This window comes from Muntiacus reevesi, chromosome 2 (genome assembly GCF_963930625.1).
Source record: "Muntiacus reevesi chromosome 2, mMunRee1.1, whole genome shotgun sequence".
NCBI classification, from domain to species: Eukaryota; Metazoa; Chordata; class Mammalia; order Artiodactyla; family Cervidae; genus Muntiacus; species Muntiacus reevesi.
The window spans coordinates 225,759,755-225,785,083 of NC_089250.1; the positions used below are offsets into that span (position 1 = coordinate 225,759,755).

Here is a 25,329-nt window from a genome sequence, read left to right on the forward strand (position 1 = left end):
CGGCGCCTGGACTGAGCCCCCTGCTTCTCTGGGTGGACTGCACCTTTTCCCCTCCAGCAGTGCGAGGCCAAGAAGCTAGGAACACAAGGGTCACTTCTGGTTCCACCCTGCTGTGCCTCTGCACTGGTCCATGCCAAGGCCTCTCCTGGCAGACTCTTCCGTCCACCTCCCCTTAATCCCCCATGCCTCTCAAGTTCAGAACAGAGACCCTCTAGACTGCTGTCAGAATTTACTCCTGCTCGTTTATTGCCCACTCAGTCCCCTCAACCAAGAAACTAGCAGGGCTGTGACATTCCACAGGCTGAAGGACCAGGATGTGCAGAAGCCTGAATATGAACTTCCTGCCTCCCAAGAGACTTCAAGTGCCTCACGGGCTGACTTCCTGCCCCCAGGAGACACTGGGCAGCAACTGAAGTTCTGACTTTCCAGAAAGGACCAAACTCAACAGCAGCTCAGGCAGCAACGGCTCCATCACGCCCTGCTGTGCAGGGCAGAAGTTCGCTGGGGATCATAGTGGGACGTTGTCATGGGCCAGCAATGGCCGGTCGATGGTCAGGGAGTGGCTCTGCGGTGTGGCCGCCCCCAAGGTCATCGGCCCTCTGCTGCCTGGCCAGCACCACCCTCACTGTGCCGGCGCCCAGGCGGAAGCCCTGCAGGCAGGCGATGGCCCGCTGGGCCTCGGCCGGGTCCCGGTAGTGGAGGAAGGCCCTGTGCTGTGGCCCCTGCCAGGTAAGCCGCGAGGGCACCACACCCAGTGCGCTGAGGGTCCGCTTTAGCTGGCTCACCCTGACATCCCGGGGGAGGTTCCCAATCTCAACAGAGCTGGAAGGCACGGAGCCCAACTCTGGTGGGGCCAGGTCCTGAGGGCTTCTGGCGGTGCTGGGGGTGGCCTGGGCGCCTGGAGGGCTCCGGGGCCCATCCCGGAGGGTGACGTCCTTCCCAGCCTGCTCCTCTCGGTGGCGCAGGCTTCTGAGGATAGGTATCTTCTCCATCATCTCACAGCTGATCTGAAAAAGCAAAGCAGTTCCAGCTATTCTCAGGGCATCCAGGAGGGACCACGGCTTGGTCACAGGGAAGAAGCATCAGTCATGCAGCGGCCTCTGCCACACATGCTCGCAGAAGACTCAGCACCCTCAGGCCAGCCGTCTCGCTCTGCCACTCTGAGTCTGCCCAACAGGACACGGCACGTGGTAGGAGCTGGATGGCTTTCTCCATTTTCCTGGGGGCCCAGAAGGCAGACAATGCCCTCTCTGCAGCCCTGCCGCCCCACGCCCCACGAGTTCTAAAGGCAAAGCCTCTCTGACGCAGGGGCCTCTGCTACTTCCCGTCCCGAGCCCTCTGCCCGCACTGTGCTCCTTGCGGAATGGCACATGTGGGCTGATGGAGGCCCAGAGCAGAAGGCCTTTGAGAGCCCAGTAAACAGGCTGAATTCCCACATGGGGACCCGCAGGGGTGCTATTTTTCCTGGCTGGCAATTAGGAACATTTGTTAGGTTTTTTGTCAATTTGCCATGTGAAATAAAAGATTGTGCTTGTTAATCAAACAGGAAAAAAAAATTATGCCTTCTGTAATGAATCATTCCATTTAAAAAGCTGGTATAAAACAAAATTGTTTTTTTTTTTTTGGTATGCCCCAATCTCTTCTTGCTGAAGCATACAGATGGCGGTCATTTATTAATGCATGTTCCCTTTAGAGATTAACTTTAAAACCTGTCCCCTAGAAATGCACGCTAAGCCCAACACAATCAGAAATCTCACTCTCGAGGCATCTACTGCCAACCCAAGACGACACTGGCTCTAACCTCACCCCCGGCCCACACTGGGGTCACATGAGTCTATGTGGGGAGCACCACAGAAGGATCAGGATCAATCTGTATGTGCCCAGCAGCCAACCCGAAATAGCACTACAAGCAGCACTGAGCTGCCCCCACCACCTTCCCATCCCCAAGGTGCCCTGGATGCACACACCGCAAGGCCAGGGCAAGACTCCGGGGGCCAGAGAGTCCCCATCCTCACAGGACCCGCCCACACAGAGGGACGACCAGCTGGTGGCAGAACTGAGAACTCAGGACCCACGGTGAGGGGTTCTCGCCATGGCCTCATTGACGACTAGCACCCTCCAGGAAGATGGTGAGTGAGCCCAGGTCCCAGCAAGCAGGCGTCGGTGTGGCTGACGGGGTCTCAGGAGACTGGCTGGACTGTTTCTCTCTCATCTAAGAGGGATTATATTCATCTAACACAACAGATAACCTAACTTGTTCCTGTTTTCATATTTTTCTTACTAAATTACGGGTATTCTCCGAGGCAACCATCTCCTCTCCCTGGCGAGGCCCCCGGAACCCGCCCTCCCCACAGTGCAGCTGGCCCTCAGCTATGAAGAGCGGCCCCGCTGGCGCATCCTCCCAGACCACACACTCAGCTCTGAGCACAGCCACCGCGCTCCCACGGCCACTGTCTCGGCCACCACTCATCTAAAGGGAGCCTACGGGCCCGGATCCCAAGGAACCCTGAGTTCTAAACACCCTGAGCAATGTTTCAACAGTCATGAAGGATGCTGCACCTTCTCCCTGCTCTCACCAGGGGTGATTCCAGCAGGGGCGCAGGTGTTCTGCAGGGAGGCCCTCGGGGCGGGGCGAGAGCACAGGCTGTCCCCTCTGGGCCATTCGTGGCGGTGGACACTGCTGATTCCCACGCCCAGAGGAGAGCGGCCTTCCAGCCCTGGATGACTCAAGTGTAAGGAATGTGAAGCATGGACAAACGTGCTAATTTGACCAAGAGTTTCAATCCAATTGGAGAACAACTTTTCCAGCTTTCTCAGTAACTCTGGCTATTTTCCAGCAGACAGCATCATACCTAGAGGTTGGCTTCTGGCGTCAAACTTCCATTGCAGACCAGTCTTTGATACACGCTACTGCCTACTCTGGAGATAAAGTCACCATGGCATCAGCATGTGAAGCTGTGGGCGCTGCGTCCTACCCTCTTCAGTTCTGCACGGAGATGCAGATGGCACTGAGAAAATCTGGGCTTACAAAAGGAAAGCCTGATGATTAGGACCATGTGTGGCTGGGATGGCAGAAGACAGCTCTTAGAGACGAAAACCAGCTGGCAAGTAGAGTCAAGGCATTAGCGCTCCTGGTGGAGCTGGTCACCCCCTGCCACTACCGCTGGTGTCATGTGCAGACCTTGAATCCTGCCTGCTTGTAGGAACTGGTGGGCTCCTTAAGTATGTTCTCCAGGCCACGCCTGGAGACTGATTCAGAAGCTGAATTGTTCAAAAGCTCATGGGTGGCTCTAACACACAGCCACGCAAGCCTGGGGACAGCAGTCCTGACAGACAGACAACACAGGGAGAAAGGAGGTGTCTGTGAGCCACGGACCAGCACTGGCCTCCCTCCACGTCACAGTGACCCACCTTGGACCATGCAATTCCCGCTGGCTTGGGGCGCTCACACCCTGTGGTGATGACTCGAGTTGGAGTAAGGATATAGTCCACAGTGAGGTCGTGGTCCTCGAGGAGTGCTTCAGGTATGTCAACAACCTGGTTGAACAGAAGCAGATGAGGGAGCTAGTGGGGATACAGCCCCGGCCGCATTCGCCGCACTGCTTGATGGAAGGACGATGTCCCCCAAACCTGTCCTGCTCAAGGCCAAGCTGCTGCACCACCAAGCACATCCGGCCCGGCCGAGCCACACCCGACGTGGCACAGTCATGGCAGACCCAGCTGCCCCGCCCCAGCCCCCACGCTCCATGCCCAGTGGTGGCTCTGCTTGGCCTGTTCCCAGGAAGCACCTGGCAGTCATGGACGATGGTGACCACTGGCGTCCCCTGGCTGACTGCTCCCATCGACACCATCATGGCGTATTCAAGGTCGGCATAGCCTTCTCCCTTCCCAATTCTCCAGCCTAAGAGGCAATGCAGAGAAGCAGCACGTGTGGGTTCTGGGGAATCAGGCAGGAGCACACTTCTCATCGTGGACTTGGAGGAGTTCAAGGGGAAGCACCAAGCGGGACGGGTACCGCGGTTAACACACAGTCAAGGAACTTGGCACCCTGTGCACCTTTACAAAGGAAGTGGAGCTAGCACTTACATGAGCTTTATGTTAACAGACTCACAATTAAAAGGGATGAAAGAGTAGTTTTTAAAGCACTAAAAACAAGTTCTTACTAAAGGCAGATCTTTGTCATTGTGCAGGGAAAGCAGGAAGTCTGCATCAGGGACCCGGATGTGAGTTGGCTCAGCCTTGCCTGTAAGGCACTAAGGAGGGACCTCCCTGGTGGTCCGGTGCTTAGGACTCTGCGCATCCACTGCGGGGGGCGCCGGTTCAGGCCCTAGTCAGGGAACTAGGATCACAGCCCCACAACTTGGAAGGAGGCGGTTTAAGCAGGGCTATGTTGCAAATTCACACGTGCGGCACAAGAAAAGGATCTGTTATCTGAAGCTCAGGGACAAACTAAGCAGGGGGAAAGGACACAAGACAGTGGACGTGAGCAGGCTGTGAGCTCCCAGCCAAGTCCAGTCACTCCTCTCAGTAGGACGCCCAGGCCAGCCAGGAGTTCTGACTTCTACCTGACGTCAGCACCATTACCGAGCTCGGAAGCACCATCACTCAGGCATCCTTCTAAGAGTCAGACCTGACAGTGCTACTTTTACAATGAGAAGTCTTCAATCATACATGCAAAGAAGTGAAAGACAGTTCAATAGCAAAGGGTACGAACAGACCAGAGAGACAGGTGACAGTGTTCACAGGAGAAACATTCAAGTTCACTCAAAGCAGATGTAAATCAAGAGGCAACTCAAAATACCATTGCTCACTATCAGACACAAAAAGTGAAGTGGGATAATCCTAGTTATCAACAGGGGAAGAGGGAGAGAGGCAAGGCAGATGGGGTGCGAGGATGTGAGGTGGGTACCCCTGCTGCAGTGTAACTTGGCGACATCATGATTTAAAAACCCACTGGAAAAAAAAAAAAAAAAAAAAAACATTGGTCCGGTAATTCCTCTCCAAGAAGTCATCCCACAGATAGCCCTCAAAGGCTCCCCTACGCCACAGGACACGACTACACTACACCCTCTGTGTGTCTGCACGCAGAGGGTACCCTGAGGACGTAGGTAAAGCATCTGTAACAGGAACACGTGGAAAACAAGGAACCCACAATTTTAACATCCACTCCTAAGCATCTCACACAGTAGCTCAGAGCAGGAGCAGGGAAGAGAGCAAATTTAGGGTGATAATATTAAAGGCTGACACTGAAAAACACAATGCTCAGGCCTGGGAACGAGACTTAGAGCACTTCTCACCAACGATTTACTGGGAACCTACTGAAGGAAGAGGCTTTGGCTGATTAACTTCCAAAGAGAGATTTGGGGATGAGCATCTCTGGACATTCTCTTGGCGGGAAAGAAGAAAGAGATGGCTTTCCTGGTGGCAGGGGCCCCAATGGTACGGACAGGTTCAAGTCTGCAATGTGCTGATCCCACTCCAAAACCAGCAGCTTGTTCCAGGCAGCACCAAGCCGAGCCTGGAGTGGGCAGGGCAGAGGGGAAGAGGCCCCAGGGAACCCCAAGGAACCCCAGGGACGAGTCTGAGGGTGGCTCAGCCCAGCACACAGGCTGGCAGGGAGAAGCCTCAGGCCCCACAGGCAGGCTCAGGACACCCCACACTGACCACGAGGCTATTGCTGCACAAGAAAAAAGAAGTTCAGAAACCAGTGTTTCTCCATTTACTGGAGGCTCTCCAACACCAACTATTTACTGACACACTGCAAATAAATCCAGCTCCAGTTCCAGTTAACGTAAGAACAGAGAGGAAATCTTTCATCACCTGAAAAGAGATGACTTCATGTCATTTCTCCTGTTAAGAAAAAGCGGAAATGCTGTAAAGGTGTTGAGTGGGGATAAGAGTGGGAGGGACTGAGTTAATTCTTCAACATGAGTGATAGATGCAGTGGTTTCGAGGCCAGGCATGCATCCAGAAAGCTGAAATTACTCACTGTCAACATCTCTAAGGCAACCAGAGCACTGGGGGAATAGCACGCTGCAGAGTCAGTGGTCACATCTCAGAGTTTCTGTTCTTAATCTTACCTTTTTCAGAAACAGCCACGGACCCCACCACAACTAAGTCCACAAGGACCTTGGAGTCCAAGCCCACGGGAGTGCTGTAGTTCCTCACGCCCTGTGAACAGACATGCGGCCTGAGAGCTCCTGCCTGCCTCAAAACCCACGGAGATGCACGCTCAGGGTCTCAACCTCCTGCAGGAAGCAAGTGGGCCGCCCCACAGCAAACGACGCAGCACTGCGGTAGCAGTAGCTCAGGAAACCATGGATCAGAACCATTTTAAGGCAGTTCCCACAATCCTTCACCAGGGGGAACTGACAGCAAAATGAATAGGATATTCATTTCATAATATTCAGCAAATCATTTTCCCCCAGGAGGTAGGAGAGCGCAGTGATTAGAACCCAGGGTCGGGAGTCACAGAAACGGGTCCAGACCCCTCCTCTGCGGCCTCAGCAGAGGAAGCTCTCTGAACATCAGTCTCTTCCTCCGTGACACAGGGACAACAGTCCTGCCTCGCCCTGCACATTGGAATGAGATGACAGAGTGCAGGCAAAGCATCCAGCGTGTGAGACACGGCCATTAAGCATGTGGGACATTTTAGCTCACTGTGAACACTGGAGGCCTCTCCGCATGAACAGCCAATTATTCAACCAAAGACCACCCAAAGCACAACCAGTTATCCTAACGAGGCCTGAGTGGGGGCACTGGGAGGCCGCTGCGGCCATGACTCTGATGACAGGCACGGGGGAAATCTAGGGAACTAGAGTCAGACACTGCGTGGCCCAGTACCCCGCAGGAGTGGTCACTGGGCAAACGACAAGTCCACGACAAGTGAGTGGTCCGAGGACCAGTACTATGATTAGCCTGGGGCCTCAACAGTCAAACCAGAGTCATTGGCCCCGGGTGCCCCCACTGGGGGAAAGCCCGTCCTTCCTTAAGCTCACCACACCCAGGCAGCCAGGCGTTCCTCGCCCATGGCTGGCATCTTCAGGCCTGTTTCAGGGGGCTCAGCGCCTGGCAGCCTTGGGGAGCAGACACCGGCATCAGGTTTTCTGTGCTGTAACCCGTCTGTCAGACCCCCCTTCTCTCAGGGGTCAGCCGCACCTGCTCAGTCTGACCAGACAGAGCACGAGCAACCAGGAGTCTCCCTGACACGCCAGTCCTGTTCTATTTAACCAAGAGTCACCGGGGGGGCAGACGGACTTAGGCAGTTAACAGACACTTCTGCCTTCCCCCTGGAGTGGTTCCCAGAACACTCCTGAGTCAAAGAGTAAATGCAGAGACAATGAGGGCAGACACAGGTGGCTGGGGCATGACAGTGGCAGAAGGCTGGGGCACATACTCAAGAGACTTGCCTGCCATGAAGTGAGGTGACATCACAGTCTCCTAAAGTGATATGCACGGTGGCAGCATTTCACCACTAAGCTTTGGCCACCTAAATAATCATACTAAATCTGCATCTGCATTAGATGTGTCTTTATGACTCTCTATTTGCCATTTTCCTCTACCACAGAGAAAACAACACTCTCTTTGAGGTTCATGACCCTGGATCTCTGATTTCTAGCTAGTATCTCATGATATAAAAGAGCCCAAACACTGTCCCATTTGCACTTAAGCTCAGTCGTGAGAGCCGGCCTGGCTTTACTCTGGCCAGGCCATACTTTCAGGAGTGCCCGTGAGAGACCGGCCAGTGCTGGCACGTCACAGAGCCTCCTGGGAAGGAGCCGAGTCACCTTTCAAAGGGGAGGGGGATGCTGTGGAGGGGGACACAGCACATCTGACCTGGACTTCAGCAGGAGGAAAAGGGCTGCTCTGACTGTCCAGAGCCCATGATTATAACTGACAAGGTTCCCTGTCGGCCCTCAGAAGTGTGGGCTCGGGTCTGTGGCCACGTCCACCAACTGCAGGGGAGCATGTGGTGGGCACTTTGAACACTGACCAGAACCAGGGTCATCTCTTATATTCTCACATTTGTTATCCCTTTATTTTTTTCCCCACATGTTCTGTTATCTTCCTTTATTGTGTGTATTTTTGTATGTCATGCCAAATTTTGTTTTTGCAATAAGACAGGTTATCAATAAATGACAATAAAGCATTCACTTGTCATACACTAGACTTAAGTGGAAAATCCCTTTTAGAAAGGTATTTCTTAATGTTCCATTTCTCCTTTCCACCAGATTAGGAATCAAATGATCTGGGGTCAACTCTAGAACTCTGAAAAAAGTCACCAAATTCTATTTCTTTGTCTATAAAATACCAGACAAATTTCATTATAAGGCACCCTAATGTAATGTTTACAGTATACTGGTTTCATGGCATTAGGAGGCAGTTAAAAGAAAACATATTGCTAAATTACTAAAGCCTTTATTGCTTCAGTACTTGGTGAGACAATTTCCAATTGAACATATTTTGGAAATTCTACCGTTTCTGGTGGCCTCTGAGAAAATGCTCTAGGGCGCTGAACAGCATCGAAAGGTAACTCTAGAGGGCGCCAGAGTACCAGAGAACTCGCTTTTCCTTCTCTCTTACTGGGAATTTACTATTTGTCACCTTGGTGCAAAAGAAAAACCAAGTGCTTGGCAGCTTTTCTGCTGGGCTCCTGTAACGACAAGATTGCTGAATATCTCACACCACTCTTCATTTGGTTTTACTAAACCGGACTTCAACCCTGTGGCAGAGTCACACTGTTCTAACTCACCGGAGGGCACGGCTGAGAGTGGTTCTTCCCTGCGGCTGGTGCTGCTTCTCAAACTCACCTGAGAGGTGGCACATTTTCTCAAGATGTCTTTAGTTGCCCCAGGGGGTGGAGTGATCTTATTAAACAACCCCGTTCTCAGTCGCGGTGTTGGAACCAATAATGTTTTTTTGCTCTTTTAAAAGAAAAGACAGTGAATAAATTACAAAATTTAACATGGGCATTTTCTTATGTATTGTTTTAACGTTTCAGGAACAGAAGCAAGCTACTATTACCTGTATTTTGGGGTATGTGTCAAGAAGATGAGCTGCTTTGCAAACTCAACTGAACAATACTTGGGCACGATTTTACTTAAGAGCAGTTATACTACCCTGACTCAGAATAAAGGGGTAAGGGTTTGTAAAACTGGCTGATTCTATTCTACTTGCCATTCAAAATTGTTCCGAGTGAAAATGATGATGCAAATCCCAAAGAAGTCTGTCCTGAAGGAAATTCCAACCATACCCTGCTGTGCCTTACACTCCTCGCATTAAGCCCTATCCAGCTACAACGAGGTTTTATTTTGAAGCCACGTTAAGACATTACCCCATCAAGCACCTATATCTAGTTTGCTGCTCAGTAAATCAGTCTGAGAGATCAGTACTCATTACAATCAATATTTTATACTGACTTGTGTCAATAGCCATTTTCTTCTATTTAATTCTCAAATGTTTATTGCAAGACCTAGAGCAGAGGTTTTCAGAGTGAGGGCCCCTGGGCACTGTTTGACATGACCAGAAGCTCTGGGGTGGGGCCCAGCAGCCTGGTGTAATAGGCCTAGTCAGTACTCTGATGCACAGGGTAAGTTTGAGAACCACAGCCAAGGACACTGCTGCAGATTATACAGGGGTGGGTCATGAGGCAATTATGAAATTTATAAGCTCGTTTATGTAAAAAATAGCATATTTTACTTTTTGAGCAGGAGATGACAGCCTAAGACCAATAGAAGTCCTATAAAATTAGTTTGGCTTTCTTAAATAACGGTTTTCAACCCCAAGAAGAGTATTTCAACAGAAGTAACGAGAGAGGTGGGTGACTTTGTCTGTAGTCTCCAGACTCTGGTGTACTGCCTGATACTCTGCTAACCCATTGGTTGTAAACTAGAGGTCCTTGGGGAGCTCTGAGGCTCACCAAAGTCCAGGTCCACTTAAGCCTGACTCAGACCTGGACATCAGCAACAGTCTTTCAAAGCTCCCCGGCAGGTGCTAACTTACAGATAGGGAGCTCAGACCTGGAGATCTCATAGCTTCACCAGTGAGTTTACTATGACCAATTTCTAGTAATAGCACCTGATGAGGATCTGGGGTTGAGCCTGGGAAGCTGTGCCCCCAGGCATGCTCTGCGGCCGTGTGCATCACCATCCTAGCCTGATCGAGCATGCACCCGCCCACCAAAGACGGAAGGTGCCTGCAGAGTAAGGCTTCTCAGGGAAACTGAGAAGGGAAGTAGGGAAACTGAGCTTCAAGATGTCTCGAAGCACCTGAAGCCCAGCAGCATACGGCAGGATCCCACAGACCCCACACTGCCCCAACATCAACCATTACATGAAATAAAGGCTGTCACCTGAATGTTACTGCTTTTATAGTTTTGATTATATTTACATGTGTATTTTGATTTTATAATCACACTGGAGGTACGAAATTAAAATTTATTCCAAGTTTTATATTTATGCTATTAAATGAAATTATAAATTAAGGCAACCCCGGGGAAAATTTTTCTTCTTGAAAAGGGGCCTATTATATCTAAGTTAAGAAACACTGTTCTAATTCATGTGTTTGGGGGACTCATTTATCAGATTTTTAACTCGTAAGTCATCAAGTTTCAAAGAATTATAGTATCACAAATGTAGTAGAAGAAATATACATATTGTAATCGTTCTCTTCTGGAGAGGTACATCAACGCCTTTTCTCTTTGAATTCAGACACGTTCAGGACTTCTGACTGACTGACAATGAAAAAGTTCTGAATGTCCAGGGAAAAACAACTCCACGGACACATTCTGCATGGAGGAAGTCAGAACCCGCCATCCAAATGCAGGATGGTGCCCACTCACCAGCCACCTGAAGAGGGCAGGCTGGCCAGCAGCCAGGGCTCTGGCTCACGGAATGGGATTACCTGCAGCGCCAGCAACCGGACGCCTTCCAGTGGTTTATCAGGGTCCACTTTAAGTTCCTGCGTTCTGGCAAAAACCTCGAGGTCTCTGATGTTTTGGCAAGCCAGATAAGAGCCCTGGTTAGGTACAAAGACAGAGGTGCACTTACTTCAAGGACGAAGAAACGGGCATTTTTCTGGGGAGCGTCAGGGTTGACTTTAATGGTTCTGGCCATTTTGAACGCCTGCAAACATGGGAAATGCTCAGCGGCCCGAGAAGCACCCTGTTTTTAAATGCAAATGCAGGTTACCAAGAGGCCACTGCCCTGAGCCACCTGCAGCCTGATGCTACAGCACCACCCCCTCACAGGCGCGGGGGCCAGTTCTGAGACCAGGTCTGGGGTCACCCGAGACATGTCTAAGGGGGCAGCCAGGGTACAAAGGTCTTAGAAGCCAGCCCCACTGGCTGGGGCTCCTTCTCAGAGTACATTGGCCCTTAGGAGCCAGCTGTGTGAAAAGGCACCACAAGGATCGAAGGCTTCCAGCCGGGAGAAATATTCCACTCTGTAGCAAATGGAAAGCAGTAGCCTCAGTACCACCTCAGGGCAAGATGCAACCCAACCACCAATCCTGCACAGAAAGGCAAGAGGCGCTTGAGAGTAAGTGTTAAGTATTAATAACATGATGAAGGACATCTCTAAGCATAGAGACATCCTGGCCAGCTGGTTCAGATTTCACACCGCTCACTGTTCACCGAGTTCAAATTCACCGTGAAGCGGGGTGGTAACTGTCTTACTACTGTTACTCATTCAGGAATATCCCAATTTCCTTGTGAATGCTCCAGGAATGCTTCAGTACCTTGAAGTTGGGAATCCTGTGATGAACAGGCCGGGGAAAATCAGCTAAATTTTGTGACTCCATGTAGTCCCAAATCTGCTCTCGAATGTCCTGTTTGGAAACACCTATGGCAATAAAGGATGTGACTGATAAACACACAGACAGGAACCCCACAGCGCAGCAGTCTCAGGGCCCAGAGCCTGCCTGCTCCCACTGCACCCTCAGCTCTGCCATGCCAGACAGAATCTAGGGCTCCTGATCCCTACATCGAAAAACCAAGGTCGGTGACATCCTACACCTCAACAAATTGTTATAGTCCAAACACAGTGTACATTTAACATAACCCAAGTGCTTAATGAAGCCTATTCTATGAACCTGTAGGGGCAGCACCAACACCACTCAAGTCACGGACCCAAGCATTCCTAAGTCCTTTCTTGGAGACACGAGTTCTGCTCAGTCAAGGCTCTGTGATCTCACTCTCAGTCTGTCACTCTTGAGACAGCTATGATTACTTCTCTCCTTCTGCAAGGCCTGTTCGCTTGCCTGAGTGATGTGTAAGCCAGCTGCTACTTTGGATTACCTACTACAATCCACTTTATTGCAAGACTCTTTATTCTAGATCTCACTTTGGAAATGAATTTTCAGGCAACAAATACTCCTTCATTATTTGATTAGGGAAAGCCCTTAGAAACCCTGCATTAACCACGTGCTCCTCTTGAAATGGAAAACTACAAAAAGCAGTTTCCAGTCAAGTGGGAAAAAAAGTGGCACATTCATATAAATGCATTTATATGGAGTTTTGTTTTTCTTAGTCCAAAAGGCTATCCTTGCACCTATGCAGAAGTTTGTGCCAAATCACTCTGCTGTGACATGGCACCTCTCAACACCTGGGCGGGAAGCTTCACCCTCTCAGGTCCTCAGTCTCCCCTGAGTGAGTAAAGGCTGCTCAAAAGTGACACAGGGGAGCAGTCCCACAGCAGAGACCTGGAGCCACCAACCCGGGCAGTGGGATGTGACTGGTGGCTGGCTTCTCACCATAAACATTCATAAATTATGTGACTTTAAATCTTGTGAGTAAATTATAAATAACTTTTTGGTAAATGTAGTTTTAAAACACACAAAGGCATCTATATAATGAAGAGCCTCACTGTCTACTGAGTACCAGGTCCCTTCCCCTCAGATAGTCAGTTGTATCCATTTGTTCTGATGAATTTTTCCCCAGGCATCTCAGGCTTCTCACAGGAGACCCTCCACTCTTGTCCCTCATCCTCTTTCCCTAAAAGAGTGCCGGAGACAAGCAGCTACAGATACTGCTTTGAGTTCTGTTGTTGTTTACTTATCATCCTGCAGATTGACCCATAAGGTATATAAAAAGTATATACTCATACTTTTCTGCAGTTGCATAGTATTCCATGATGCAGGCAGGTCAAATTTTACTCAAGCAGTCCTTGACTGATGGTAGGGGGGTTTCCAACCTTGCTACTGACGTATACCTTTACAGACCTCACCAATTTTATAATTTGTTAAACTTTTACATGTAGTTTTACCAGGTTAAGGGCCAGAGCCAAAGGTTTCCAGTGCTTATGCCCTCAGGCTAGACACAGATCCCCTAGGAATACCACTCATACCAGGCCCTTCACAGGTAGACCCCAGAGCGTCCTGGAGCCCACTGCAAACACTCTGGTGCCTCTTGACCCTAGCTGTGCTTCTGAACCACGGCAGAAATCAAGACTGCAGATTCACGTGTATTTAGGGAACAAACATCTTCGAGGATGCAGGATTATAGTGCTGTCGGCCTGGTTAAGGCCATGCAGGCAGTTTCCAGGACTTGGCTTGTTTCTTTCCTGCTGGGAGCTCTGCATTTTCTGGTCTCTGCTGGAAGTCTGTTCTACTCCCTGTCTGTCAGTCAAACCCTGACTCTTCAAGGCCCAGCTTCAGCACCCCCTCCAGGAAGTCTCCCCCCATGCTGCTCCAGTGCTCTGAGGATCCCTGGACACAGAGTGTGGAATGAGCTGCAAAGCCCACCATGAATTTAAAAAGTGGCCCAATGTTGGTCCCTGGCCCCACACACTCTGTACCCCTGTCTTTTTCGGGTCTTTGTACCTCCTCTCCTCCCTTCTCCGGTTCACCCGTCTTCTCCTGTCAGGGTTAGCTGAGACAGACATTCCTCCTTTGGGACCCTTGATTCTTGAGGAACCCCAAACACCCTCAGTTTTTTGTTTTTGTTTTTTTTTTTCAAAACAGAAACCATTAAAACAAATTCCCTGGTGGCGCACTGGTAAAGAATCTGCCTGCCAATGCAGGAGACACAGGTTCAATTCCTGGTCCATGAAGATCCCACATGCTGAGAGACAACTAAGTCCAGGAGCCACAACTATTGAGTCTGTGCTCTAGAGCAGGGGAGCCACAATTACTGAAGCCTGGACGTTCTGCAGCCTGTGTGCTACAAGGAAAGCAGCCTTAAAAAGAAGCCTGTGTCCTGCATCTAGAGAGTAGCCCCTACTTGCCACAACTAGAGAAAACCCCCTGCAAACAACGAAGACCCAGCACAGCCAAATAAATATACAATTTTTTAAAAAAGCTATGACATTACTTTCACTAACAACTCAGAGGTCTAACAATATCCCCCAGCACTGTGCAGGACGCTGTGTGGGACCCAGGAATTGTAGGAATTGTGGCCCTTGCTCCAGTGTCAATTAATCATCACATCTGAGTGACTCCCATTTAGAAAGCAGTGGGCTAATTGCAAGGGGAGGGAGAGAATAAAAGGGCAGGTCCCTGCCCTTGGAAAGTTACCAAAACATGGGAAATAATTAGGATAATAAAAGGTGACATATATTAATGTGAGAAATGCATGAACCCTGTTCTGTAACTGCCCGTCAGGTCAGCCTGGGTCTCCCTCCTCCTTCTACCTCTAGCCCGGAGCGCAGTCCTGGCACTTGGCAGGCGTCTCCAAAGGTCTTTGTTACCATTCCACTGAGCTACCAGCACCTGTTTCCTGTGCTGTTTCCATGCTGCCCGGGCAGTAACGGAGGAGGGGATTTATTCACCTTTCTTGAACTCGGCTTTAATAGACCATGGGGCAGCGAGAGCCTCAGTACCATCTTTGCCAGGCAATGCTGCAATCAATCACCGAAGCTCAGGGGCTCTGGGGGCGAGCCTCCTAAGGGCCTGGGGCAGACGACACAGGAGGCAACTCTCACGGTGGGGAAAGGGGTCCGGAAACGGACACCACCACCTACCCAGAAGGCAGTCCCACTTCTTCTTCTACCTACTCCACCGACAGCGTTCCAACCCCGCTCAGAACCTTCGAAGACCCCGCCCGTCCATGTTCCCCCTTCTGTCTCTGGCAGTTTCTCTGCCCAATCCCCGGGGACTCCTCCGCAACCCCTTGCCCGTCCCTCACGTGACCCCTCCGTGACCCCCGGTTCGTCTCTCAGGCTGCCCCTCCGCGACCCCAGGTCCGTCTCTCAGGCGGCCCCTCCGCGACCCCCGGTCGGTCTCTCAGGCGGCCCCTCCGCGTCCCCCGCCCGACACTCAGGTGGCCCCTCAGCCTTCCCTGGCCCGTCTCTCAGGTAGCCTTCAGCGTTCCCTGCCCGACTCTCATGAGGCCTCTCTGTGTCCCCCGCGCGTTTCTCAGGTGGTGACCGGGACGGCCCCTCACCCGCCCTCGGCTCCATTGCGACGCGGTCAGTCCGCGACGCCTCCCTCGGCGGAGTCCCGCACGAAGTGACGTCAGCGGCGCGCGCACTTCCCGCGCCTGCGCACTGGTCTGGACCGGGGTGGGTTGGGGCACGGTGGCCTCGCCGCAGAGGCCTGGTGGGAACGCCCCGCTGCACGCATGCGCGTGCGACTCCGCGCGCCGGGAGGAGGGTGGTGCGTGTGGCCATTTAAAGTTTATTCTCAATCAGGCTGGCACTGAGCGCTAGGTCTGACGGGCATTTGCCAGGAGCTGGGTGGGCAGAAGAGGGGGCTACCGGGTGAACACCCGTAGCCTGTCCGAGCGCACTGCCAGTTCAAACACCCCCACCTTCACTTTTAGTCCCCAGAGGCCCCCTGCTCCGGGAAGCCGACCGGGATTGCTCCTCTATGACTCAGTTCCTCTCTTGTGAGACTCTACAGATGTTAAATGGCACGGTCTGTTTTCTGCTCCCTCTCTTCTCTCCGCATCATCTTCACACAAATACCTCCAGAAGTGCTAAAAAGTAAATAAATAGAATAATAAATAATTCTAATAACAACAGAAGCTAGGTCCCGAGAAGCTAGATTCCCTTCCCCCTGAGGAGTGAGTCACTCTGCTTCGTTTAGTCCTTTGTAGGCCCCTAGGATCTCCCTCTCTTATGGTCACTGTGAGACCCAGTGGTCGCTTTGAGGGAGTATGGTGATTCTAAGCCTGATGTATTTCCTGGAGCTCAGAATACCCAACCCACAGTCTGCAGACTCGGTGAAAAACAGCTTCCTCACCTCTTTCTTTCCCTGCCCTGTCCAACAATCAAAGCCCTGTCTGCACCTCCCAGGGAGCAGTCTGCTTTTTCTGGGCTCTGATAATGAATCCTTTTACCCCACAGGGTTAATTACAGGCTTGTAAGTTGGTGGTATAAAAAACTAAAATGTCATAGACATTGAGTCATGTGTTCAGAAGTCATGCCTTCACGCATACACTCTTGACTGTGTATATATATAGTCATGAAATTATATAAATGTATGTTTCCACACAGACTATTTACATAGAAGTTTGTATTTTAACTTTTTAAGTTGTCTCTAATTTCCAAGACACTAACCCTAATCTTAAAGAGGCAACAAAGTAATGAGTTAAGAGATCCCAATTCCCTCACTTGTGGCTGAAAATTTGGGGTTACTTAAAATCTCTAGACCTACATTTCCTCACCTTTAAAATGGTGATATTAACAGTACCTCCTACCCCAAAAGAGGATTAAATGAGATGTCACAGGCAGAACATCTTGGTACATAGTGGGCATGCATTACATTTTCTCTTTATTTATTAGGGAGAAAAGTCTTGGAAAAATCATACATTCATACAATAAACACTTCCTGCCCACCTGCTCCAAGGTAGCCTACAAGGCACTAGGGCTGCAGAGAAACAAGACAGAGTTGCCACTGCCTGGAGAGGTAGTACTTGTGTAGCAGACATGAGGTTGCTAAACAAAAGTCAGCTCATCATTTGCCTGGGCCCAGGGAAGACTGAACTTCCCGTCCCTGGGCTGTGTTGGGGCCGTGTGATCAACTCAGTGAGTTGCAAATGGAAGAGACGTGTCATTTGGACATTTAATTCCCAGGGCAGAATCTCCCTCTCTTGCCCCTGCTGAGGTGACAGGAGAGGCAGCCTTTGAAAACCCAGGCTCCTGAGTGACACCCTGCTGTTGGCTCAAGATTATGAAGTCAGTGAGACTTGGGTTATCACTGCAGCATATACCAGCGTCAACTGACTGATACACTGTAAGCAAACCAACTATACAGCAACAAGGAAAAGGCCAACTATAAAGGACTGGCATGCATTTAGCTCTCTTTAAGAAGAAACCCTGGTGCTTGGAAAGATTGAAGGCAGGAGGAGAAGGAGATGATAGAGGACAAGATGGTTGGATGGCATCACCGACTCAATGGACATGACTCTGAGCAAACTGGGAGACAGTGAAGGACAGGGAAGCCCAGTATGCTGCAGTCCATGGGGTCACAAAGAGTTAGACATGACTGAGTGATGGAACAACAACAAGAAGAGCATATGTATATCTTTAGTACTCTGTTTTGGAAACATCTACAGTACTCTATTAGATTTCTCCAATTTTGATTGTGCTAATTGGGGCAGTTCTTGAATTATAAAGATAGATAAGCTCCTTAGTGGCTCCCCTGGTGACTCAGATGCTAAAGAATCTGCCTGCAATGCAGGAGATCCAGATTCAATCCCTGGACCGGGAAGATCCCTTGGAGAAGGTAATGGCAACCCACTCCAGTATTCTTGCCTGGAGAATTTCATGGCTTGAGGAGCCTGGTGGGTTGCAGTCTATGGGGTTGAAAAGAGTTGGACATGACTATATTTTTGAGGTCAAATCAGTGGATCCTAAAGGTAATCAACCCTGAATATTCACTGGAATGACTGATGCTGAAGTTGAAGCTCCAACACTTTGGTCACCTGATGGAAAGATCCAACTCATTGGAAAAGACCCTGATGCTGGGGATGCTGGGAAAGATTGAAGGCAAAAGGAGAAGGGGGCGGCAGAGGATGAGACAGTTAGAAAGCCTCACTGACTGAATGGACATGAATTTGAGCAAACTCTGGGAGATAGTGGAGGACAGCGAAGCCTGATGTGCTACAGTCCATAGGCTGCCAAAAAGTCAGACACACTTAGTGACCGAACAACAACAACAAGGCTCCTTAGACAGTCAGCTTTAAAAAACAAACAAACAAACAAACAGAACAACCGCAAGTTAATGTGATAAAACCCATGGTTGTTCAAGATTGTTTTTCAGAAACTTGGAGAACACAAGGAGAGGAGACACTGGGGCCAGCTGGGCCCCCACGGTAGTGTTCGCAATATGGAAACCCTAATTTCCTTCCATGGAAAGATGTTTGCTCTGTGTCATATCCCTTTTTAATTTCTAAAATAGCAAAGGTGGTTTCCTCCCATTTGTTTTTAATTTTGAGAATTTTCAAAGTAGAGAAAAATTGCAAAATCAATAAACAATGAATACCCACATACCATGGGTCCAGCAATTGGCCTCATTTTAGATAAATTTCTCTTTCCGTCTCCTCTCTATACACACCCTCCCTCTTAGTTGAATCTTTTAAAAGTTGCAGAGATGATTAATGTCAGCTCTAAATATTTTGACATGCATCTTTTAAAAACAAGACATGCTCTTACTTGATCACATATAATTATCACACTCAAGAATTTTAACCTTGATATAAGACTACTACTGAATATGTCGCCAGATTAAAATTTCTCCAGGTATTCTCAACCCTATCCTGTATTAGTGTTTTTTAAAATTTCCTCCATCTAGGATTAAGTACTGCACTCAGTTGTCAAGTTGCTTTACTATTTTAGTGAAGAATAGTCTTTACCCCTGTTATTTTGTTGTTAATGGTGCTACCTTTTATGAACGGTGGTTTGGAAAAGTTTCTAGCAGTGACCCACTTTTTGCCCTGGAAAACATTTCTAGGTGCTGGACTGCAGTGGATTTTTAAGAAACAGCATTGACTGTGATGAACCCAAGGGTTCATCAGATCCCAGGTAGCTTTTGGAAGCCTGAAACTGCTCTCATTCCTGGACCCTTTCCCTAAAACCTCGAGAGCCCAAGAGAAAAATGTACTGAAAATAGTGAGAAAAGACACAAAACTCCTTTCACTTGTCCAATCTTTGAGTTCTCTGTTGTACCTCAAAAGCAGGAGTGGTTGCAGAGATGTTTAAGTCTCTTTTAACTTTGGTTAAGGTTATGGGTTGTTACTGCCAATGTCAGGCACACACATGCAGCAAAAACATTTTTGATGAATTTCCTGAAACTCACGCTACACATGGGACAGAAAGACAGCTGCCGCGGGGAGACACGGAGGAGAGCAATTTGTTAACAGCCCTGGAAAAAATATTGCCAGACTTGTAGACACCTAAGAGGAGCAGGTTTTATTTGTTTAAAACCTCAGCAAGTCTCCCTAGAGAAGATTTCTTGCTCCCCAAGCAGTTTCAAAGACATTTCTGTTTTCCAACATATCATGTTCTTGACACATTGCAAAACTATGGAAAATGTTTTGTTTTTTCTTGATCCACGCTCGGCACAGTTTATTTAGCCGTTCTCTCCTTTATTCCTGCCATGCAATGCTAAGGTGCCTCCATAAGGTGTCAGCACCTCCATTGTAACCAAAACGGTTGACTCCCCCGCAACACACACACACCTCCCCCCAGCTATTTTAAGGGTAGTTCGCTAGTAGGCCTCAAGGTGGCGCCGACACCACGGGGCCTCCCCAGCTACCTCCAGGTGCAGGAGCCCGAGGCGCCCAGACTAGGGCTCCATGCCGGGTGGCGGGGGATTGACTTCGGTATCTTCTGCCGCTATCGTCGCTTATTATTCTAGTGATGCACGGGGCCCTCTGGGGCCCGATTAGGCTTTCAGCTCACTGACAGCAAGGTCAAGAAAGGAAGAAATCAGCAGCCTCCAATCCAAAATACTTTGGCAGGAAAAAGAAAAGATCGGAAACATGGTTTTTGCAAAGTCCAGGTGTGTGGAAGGTGTTGTTTTAATAACCTGAACAAACATCTCTCCCGGAGTCCTACTGAGCGGAGAAGAAACCTAATTCCAGGGGCAAAGGAAAATGTCTCTCTCACCTCTTCTGTCTTGATTATAAGGAATTTTCCCCTCCCATCCCACTTTTTTTTTTTTTTTTTTTGCATTGGGGGGATAATTTAGGCAGTTCAGCCTAGTTCTTTTCAGATGTCATCGATTTAAACCTGGACACCCTTGTAAATAGAAACTCAGGCAGAAACTGCCATTTGGGGATTTATTTTCCGTGGTCCTTAGCTATTTTGGTTTTTGCCCTGTGATGTGATAAGGCTTTAAAAAAAATTTTTTTAAACGCACCTCATAAAAGCAGAGTAAATAATATTCCTGCAGGAAATCTACAGATTGAGGGGTGTTTCCTGATCAATAGTTTGCAGTTCCAGTAAAATTGTGAGAACTCGGGCTGCCTGTCATGTAGTCGAGGAGAAAGGCACTTTTTGCTAAAGGTTTTTTTTTTTTTTTTTTTTAATGGATGTGAAAATACTAGAGGTATGAAAAAATAATAAGGTTGTAATGGAAGCTGAGGGGTGGGAGTTCAAACCATTCACCTGTGAGCTGAAGAGTGGGCAGCCTCATTTTACTTCGTTGCCACCCTAAAATTCAAATTAGAGAAAGAACCCGGGGCGCCCATAAAAAATGGAGTGAATGTTTCAGAAGCAGAATATTCTAGGTAATAGGAACCTATTTTGTACTAAATGCTTTCCCTTTTATTTTTAATTTATCAGGACATAATACCATTCATCGGTAACGAACATAAGCATTTTTTTTTGTTCCGTTTTTGAAAATGAATGAAGTGTCCCCAGCGTGTTCTATTCACCTCTCCAAAAGCTAAGGCTGACAGTAGATTCTCGAAAACCCTTTTCTTGGAAACCTAATAAACAACTGACGGGGACATTGAGGAGGGGGAAAGGAATCCTGAAATACAAAAGTTTTATCCGAAGTCTTCTTCCCTACCCAACCGGATAGACAACTTCAGAAGAATTCTGACCAGCGTTTAGCCCGTCAAAGAGTGTCCTGCCCCTTCGGGGAAGCGAGCGAAAGGGGACCTGATTATTCGAGGTGTTGAAGAAATAAATACTCAGTGCACAAATAAACAAACTTCCCGGGATTCCTCGAGAGAAGGAGAAAGCTCTGAAGGGCGAAGACCTCCGAGTCGCTCCAGGTTCGTATCCAGAATAACACCGTCTCCCGAGGTGTCTTGAACCATTTGCAATCGCTTATCCCATCCTCACACGAAGCCCGGGTGCCCAGACCACCTTATCAAACCGCAGCCAAACAAAAAAGACTAACATACAGAAAATCAACGCGGAGACTCCCTAAGGGGCTTCGCCAGGAGCGGGAGGCGGGGGCTGCGCGCGGGGCTGCGGGTTCCTGCCGGTGGGGCCGCGGTCGGGAGCCCGCGCTACGGACGCGCGTCCCCGGCGAAGCCCCCGCCGACTGCGGCTCGGGTTTCTCCTCGCGGGCAGGGGAGCCCGGCTCTGCCGCAGGGCCGGGTGGCTGGTGCATTGTTCCCGGCTTCGGGGAGCGCGGGAGTCAGCCTGTCAAAGGGAATTTATCTCTGGGAAAACGGAGCTACGCGGCGAGGCTGGGGTTGGTGGGCTGCGAGCGTCTACGCGGGAGGGCAGAGGGGGAGATGAGCTGAATTATTTCCCTCTCTTCCCCAAACCCCACAACACCGCAACCGATGTCGGGGATGCTTTACCGAATCCACGGCGAGTTTAGAGGATTATATTCTGGAGGCATCGCTACGTTCCCCGCTTCGCTATCTGCCTATCCCCTATAGACGCCTGGGCCTGCCTCCTCAGATGGGGGTGAGGGGCACTCGGTTTCTATAATTCGCCTCTTAAACATTTATAGGTTATTCTTGACGGCCCTGAACCTGGAAACTCCCCGTTGATTATTAATTATTTGCTTAAATAATGACCAAATCCAGAGGAGGCCTCTCCATTCCAATTCAGCACATTTACTTGGAATCCATTACACCTGGGCCCCCATAATTAGGAAATCTAATTATTCGCCTCATCACTCATTAATAAGAAAAATAGTCCCAGGTTCTTTGCTACTTACAAGGTCTTTGGGGAGATATTGGTTTATCAATTCGGTTTTATATCTCAAACTCACTTTTATCTGCAAAGGAGCGCTGGTTGTTTTTTCTTTTTTTTTTTTTTGCTCTGGGCACGTGGGCCCATTAGCCAAAATGTGATAATAAAATAAATTTTAATAAGATATAACTCTTTTTAAGAAAAAAAAAATCTTTTCAAGTTAAGACTGGACTGCAGGAAAGTCTGGTTCTGCGCGGCTGGGTCTTAGAGCCGACGGATTCCGGCGCTCATCGTCCTGATTGGTGCCAAGTCCCCACAGAGGCCGCCTTATTGGTCCAAAGTTCCCGGAGGGGGCGTGGCCGGGGGAAAGTAAAACCTCGCTTTCAGCAAGAAGACTTTTGAAACTTTTCCCATTCCCTAAAAGGGACTTTGCCTGTTTTTCCGGGCTCGGCAGGGCAGCACCCTGGACCCCGGCTCGCCGACCCTCAGGGCTGCCGATTTGCTGAGTGGGGGGGCTTGGAGAGCCGCCTTCCCTTTCCTGACGCGGACCGAGCGGCCAGCCTTGGTCCACCGCGCGCGCGGCGTCTCCTCTCGGTCCCCGGCCGCCCGCCGAGTCCCGAGAGCGAGCGAGGAGTGAGCCGGGGCCGGCGCTGCGTTCGCCGGGGCGCGCCTTCCAAGATGCTGCTCCGCCCGGTCCGCTGAAAGCGAGCGCCCCTTCCCGGTCCGAAGGCGGGCGCCCCGCGCCGGCGCCTCCTCCAGCTCACCCCTGAGGCTTCCAGGCGCCCGGGGCTCCCCCCGCCGGCTCCCTTCTTCCCTCTCTCGCTCCCGCTCGCTCTCGTAGGGCCTTCCTCGCGGTCCGTGCGCGCAGGCGGTGGCTAGCCGTCTCGGACGCAGCATGCAGGCGCGCTACTCTGTGTCCGACCCCAACGCCCTGGGAGTGGTGCCCTACTTGAGCGAGCAGAATTACTACCGCGCGGCGGGCAGCTACGGAGGCATGACCAGCCCCATGGGCGTCTACTCGGGCCACCCGGAGCAGTACGGCGCGGGCATGGGCCGCTCCTACGCGCCGTATCACCACCACCAGCCCGCGGCGCCCAAGGACCTGGTGAAACCGCCCTACAGCTACATCGCGCTCATCACCATGGCCATCCAGAACGCGCCGGAGAAGAAGATCACCCTGAACGGCATCTACCAGTTCATCATGGACCGTTTCCCCTTCTACCGGGAGAACAAGCAGGGCTGGCAGAACAGCATCCGCCACAATCTCTCGCTCAACGAGTGCTTCGTCAAGGTGCCCCGCGACGACAAGAAACCTGGCAAGGGCAGCTATTGGACCCTGGACCCGGACTCCTACAACATGTTCGAGAACGGCAGCTTCCTGCGGCGCCGGCGGCGCTTCAAGAAGAAAGACGTGCCCAAGGAGAAGGAGGAGCGCACCCACCTTAAGGAGCCGCCCCCGGCGGCGTCCAAGGGCGCTCCGGCCGGCCCCCCTCTAGCGGAGACCCCCAAGGAGGCCGAGAAGAAGGTGGTGATAAAGAGCGAGGCGGCGTCGCCGGCGCTGCCGGTCATCACCAAGGTGGAGACACTGAGTCCCGAGAGCGCGCTGCAGGGTAGCCCGCGCAGCGCGGCCTCCACGCCCGCCGGCTCCCCTGACGGCTCGCTGCCGGAGCACCACGCGGGCGCGCCCAACGGGCTGCCCGGCTTCAGCGTGGAGAATATCATGACGCTGCGAACGTCGCCGCCGGGCGGCGAGCTGAGCCCCGCGGCCGGGCGCGCGGGCCTGGTGGTGCCGCCGCTGGCGCTGCCCTACGCCGCCGCGCCGCCCGCCGCCTATGGCCAGCCGTGCGCGCAGGGCCTGGAGGCTGCGGGCGCCGGGGGCTACCAGTGCAGCATGCGCGCCATGAGCCTGTACACCGGGGCCGAGCGGCCGGCGCACATGTGCGTCCCGCCCGCTCTGGACGAGGCCCTCTCGGACCACCCGAGCGGCCCCACATCTCCCCTGAGCGCCCTCAACCTCGCCGCCGGCCAGGAGGGCGCGCTCGCCGCCGCCGCTGGCCACCACCACCAGCATCACGGCCACCACCACCCGCAGGCGCCGCCGCCCCCGCCGGCTCCCCAGCCGCAGCCGGCGCCGCAGCCCGGGGCTGCCGCGGCCCAGGCGGCCTCCTGGTATCTCAACCACAGCGGGGACCTGAACCACCTTTCCAGCCACACGTTCGCGGCCCAGCAGCAGACTTTCCCTAACGTCAGGGAGATGTTCAACTCCCACCGGCTAGGGATTGAGAACTCGACCCTCGGGGAACCCCAGGTGAGCAGCAACGCGAGCTGTCAGCTGCCCTACAGATCCACGCCATCCCTCTACCGCCACGCGGCTCCGTACTCCTATGACTGCACGAAATACTGACCTGCCCTGGCCCTCCTCTGCCCTGGCCCGCCCCGGCTTCGCCTCCCAGACGCGACCCTCTCAGACAGTTCAGGCTGCAGAGACGCAAAAAGAACCAAAACTTGCCCGCCGCTTTTTCCGCAGACCCGGGAGCAGAGAGCGCGCGCGTGCCAGCCTCCGCCCTCTGCGAAGCTGCAGGTAACTTTAACTCGCCGCCCCGTTTCTGAGATCCCAAGAAGCCCCAGTACAGGGACGCGGCCCAACGAAATGAATAATGATTTAAAAATCCCCCTCCCCTTCCAGGATGGCTGTGCTCACTGCTCCATTTGGGGTTTCAAAAATTATAACTTATGGACCAAATCCCATAGCGACCCAGTAATGACTCTCTGTAGAGACCCCCATAGGTCTATGGGGGTCTCTATAGATTATGTATGTGCTGTGTGTAATTTTAAATTTCTCTAACCGTGCTGTACAAATGTGTGGATTTGTAATCAGGCTATTTTTTGTTGTTTTTCAGAGCCATTAATATAATATTTAAAGTTGAGTTCACTGGATAATTTCTCATCTTGCCCGACCATTTCTAACTGCCAAAGTGAAAATTCAAGAAACCTATGTGGGGTTTCCTCCTTCCCCTGTACAATTATGAGACATAATTCTTTTCCCAGTTGTAGGTCTTTTACAAAACAAGAAAATAATTTATTTTTTTGTTGTTGTTGGCGGATAAAGAAGTCAAGTATCTGATACTTTTTATTTACAAAGCGTGATGGTGTTGTATAGTAGATTCCTCCCCCAGCATTCCTAAAAGAAGAAAAAAAAAACACTAAAAATTTAACTTCACCTGTGTTTGTCTTATGTGGTCTTAATTGTTGTACTTGCCTTAAAATAAACCCATGTTGTTTTTCT

The 25,329-nt window shown here is 50.8% G+C and overlaps 2 protein-coding genes across 14 annotated transcripts; one reads left to right on the top strand and one right to left on the bottom strand.

Moving 5' to 3' along the window:
- Positions 1 to 222: 222 nt before the first annotated feature.
- On the bottom strand, positions 223 to 15,902 carry MTHFSD (methenyltetrahydrofolate synthetase domain containing). 13 transcript variants are annotated; one of them, XM_065925155.1, is made up of 8 exons: positions 15,746 to 15,902; positions 11,737 to 11,840; positions 11,049 to 11,162; positions 8,811 to 8,924; positions 6,081 to 6,171; positions 3,789 to 3,901; positions 3,412 to 3,537; positions 223 to 1,007 (listed from the first exon to the last, which is right to left on the bottom strand). In XM_065925155.1, the coding sequence occupies exons 2-8, from the start codon at positions 11,797 to 11,799 to the stop codon at positions 525 to 527; spliced, it is 1,104 nt and encodes a 367-aa protein (XP_065781227.1). In that variant the 5' UTR covers positions 11,800 to 11,840; positions 15,746 to 15,902; the 3' UTR covers positions 223 to 524. The 13 variants fall into 13 exon arrangements, with proteins under 13 accessions (XP_065781227.1, XP_065781224.1, XP_065781220.1 ...); XM_065925152.1 differs by lacking the exon at positions 11,049 to 11,162 and adding an exon at positions 10,903 to 11,016 and having other exon boundaries at positions 15,746 to 15,894; XM_065925148.1 differs by lacking the exons at positions 11,049 to 11,162; positions 15,746 to 15,902 and adding exons at positions 10,903 to 11,016; positions 15,380 to 15,483.
- A 6,563-nt stretch (positions 15,903 to 22,465) lies between these two features.
- FOXC2 (forkhead box C2) lies at positions 22,466 to 25,329 on the top strand. Its single transcript, XM_065920446.1, has one exon. It carries the CDS (start codon positions 22,939 to 22,941, stop codon positions 24,445 to 24,447), a length of 1,509 nt encoding a protein of 502 aa, XP_065776518.1. The 5' UTR covers positions 22,466 to 22,938; the 3' UTR covers positions 24,448 to 25,329.

Coding starts and splice junctions, on each gene's coding strand:
- FOXC2 (XM_065920446.1), top strand. CDS start 22,939: ATGCAGGCGCGCTACTCTGTGTCCGACCCCAACGCCCTGGGAGTGGTG.
- MTHFSD (XM_065925147.1), bottom strand. CDS start 14,819: ATGGTACTGAGGCTCTCGCTGCCCCATGGTCTATTAAAGCCGAGTTCA. Junction 11,017..11,736: donor ACAGGATTCCCAACTTCAAG/GTACTGAAGCAT, acceptor GTACCTAACCAG/GGCTCTTATCTGGCTTGCCA. Junction 6,172..8,810: donor GAAAATGTGCCACCTCTCAG/GTGAGTTTGAGA, acceptor GTCTGTTCACAG/GGCGTGAGGAACTACAGCAC.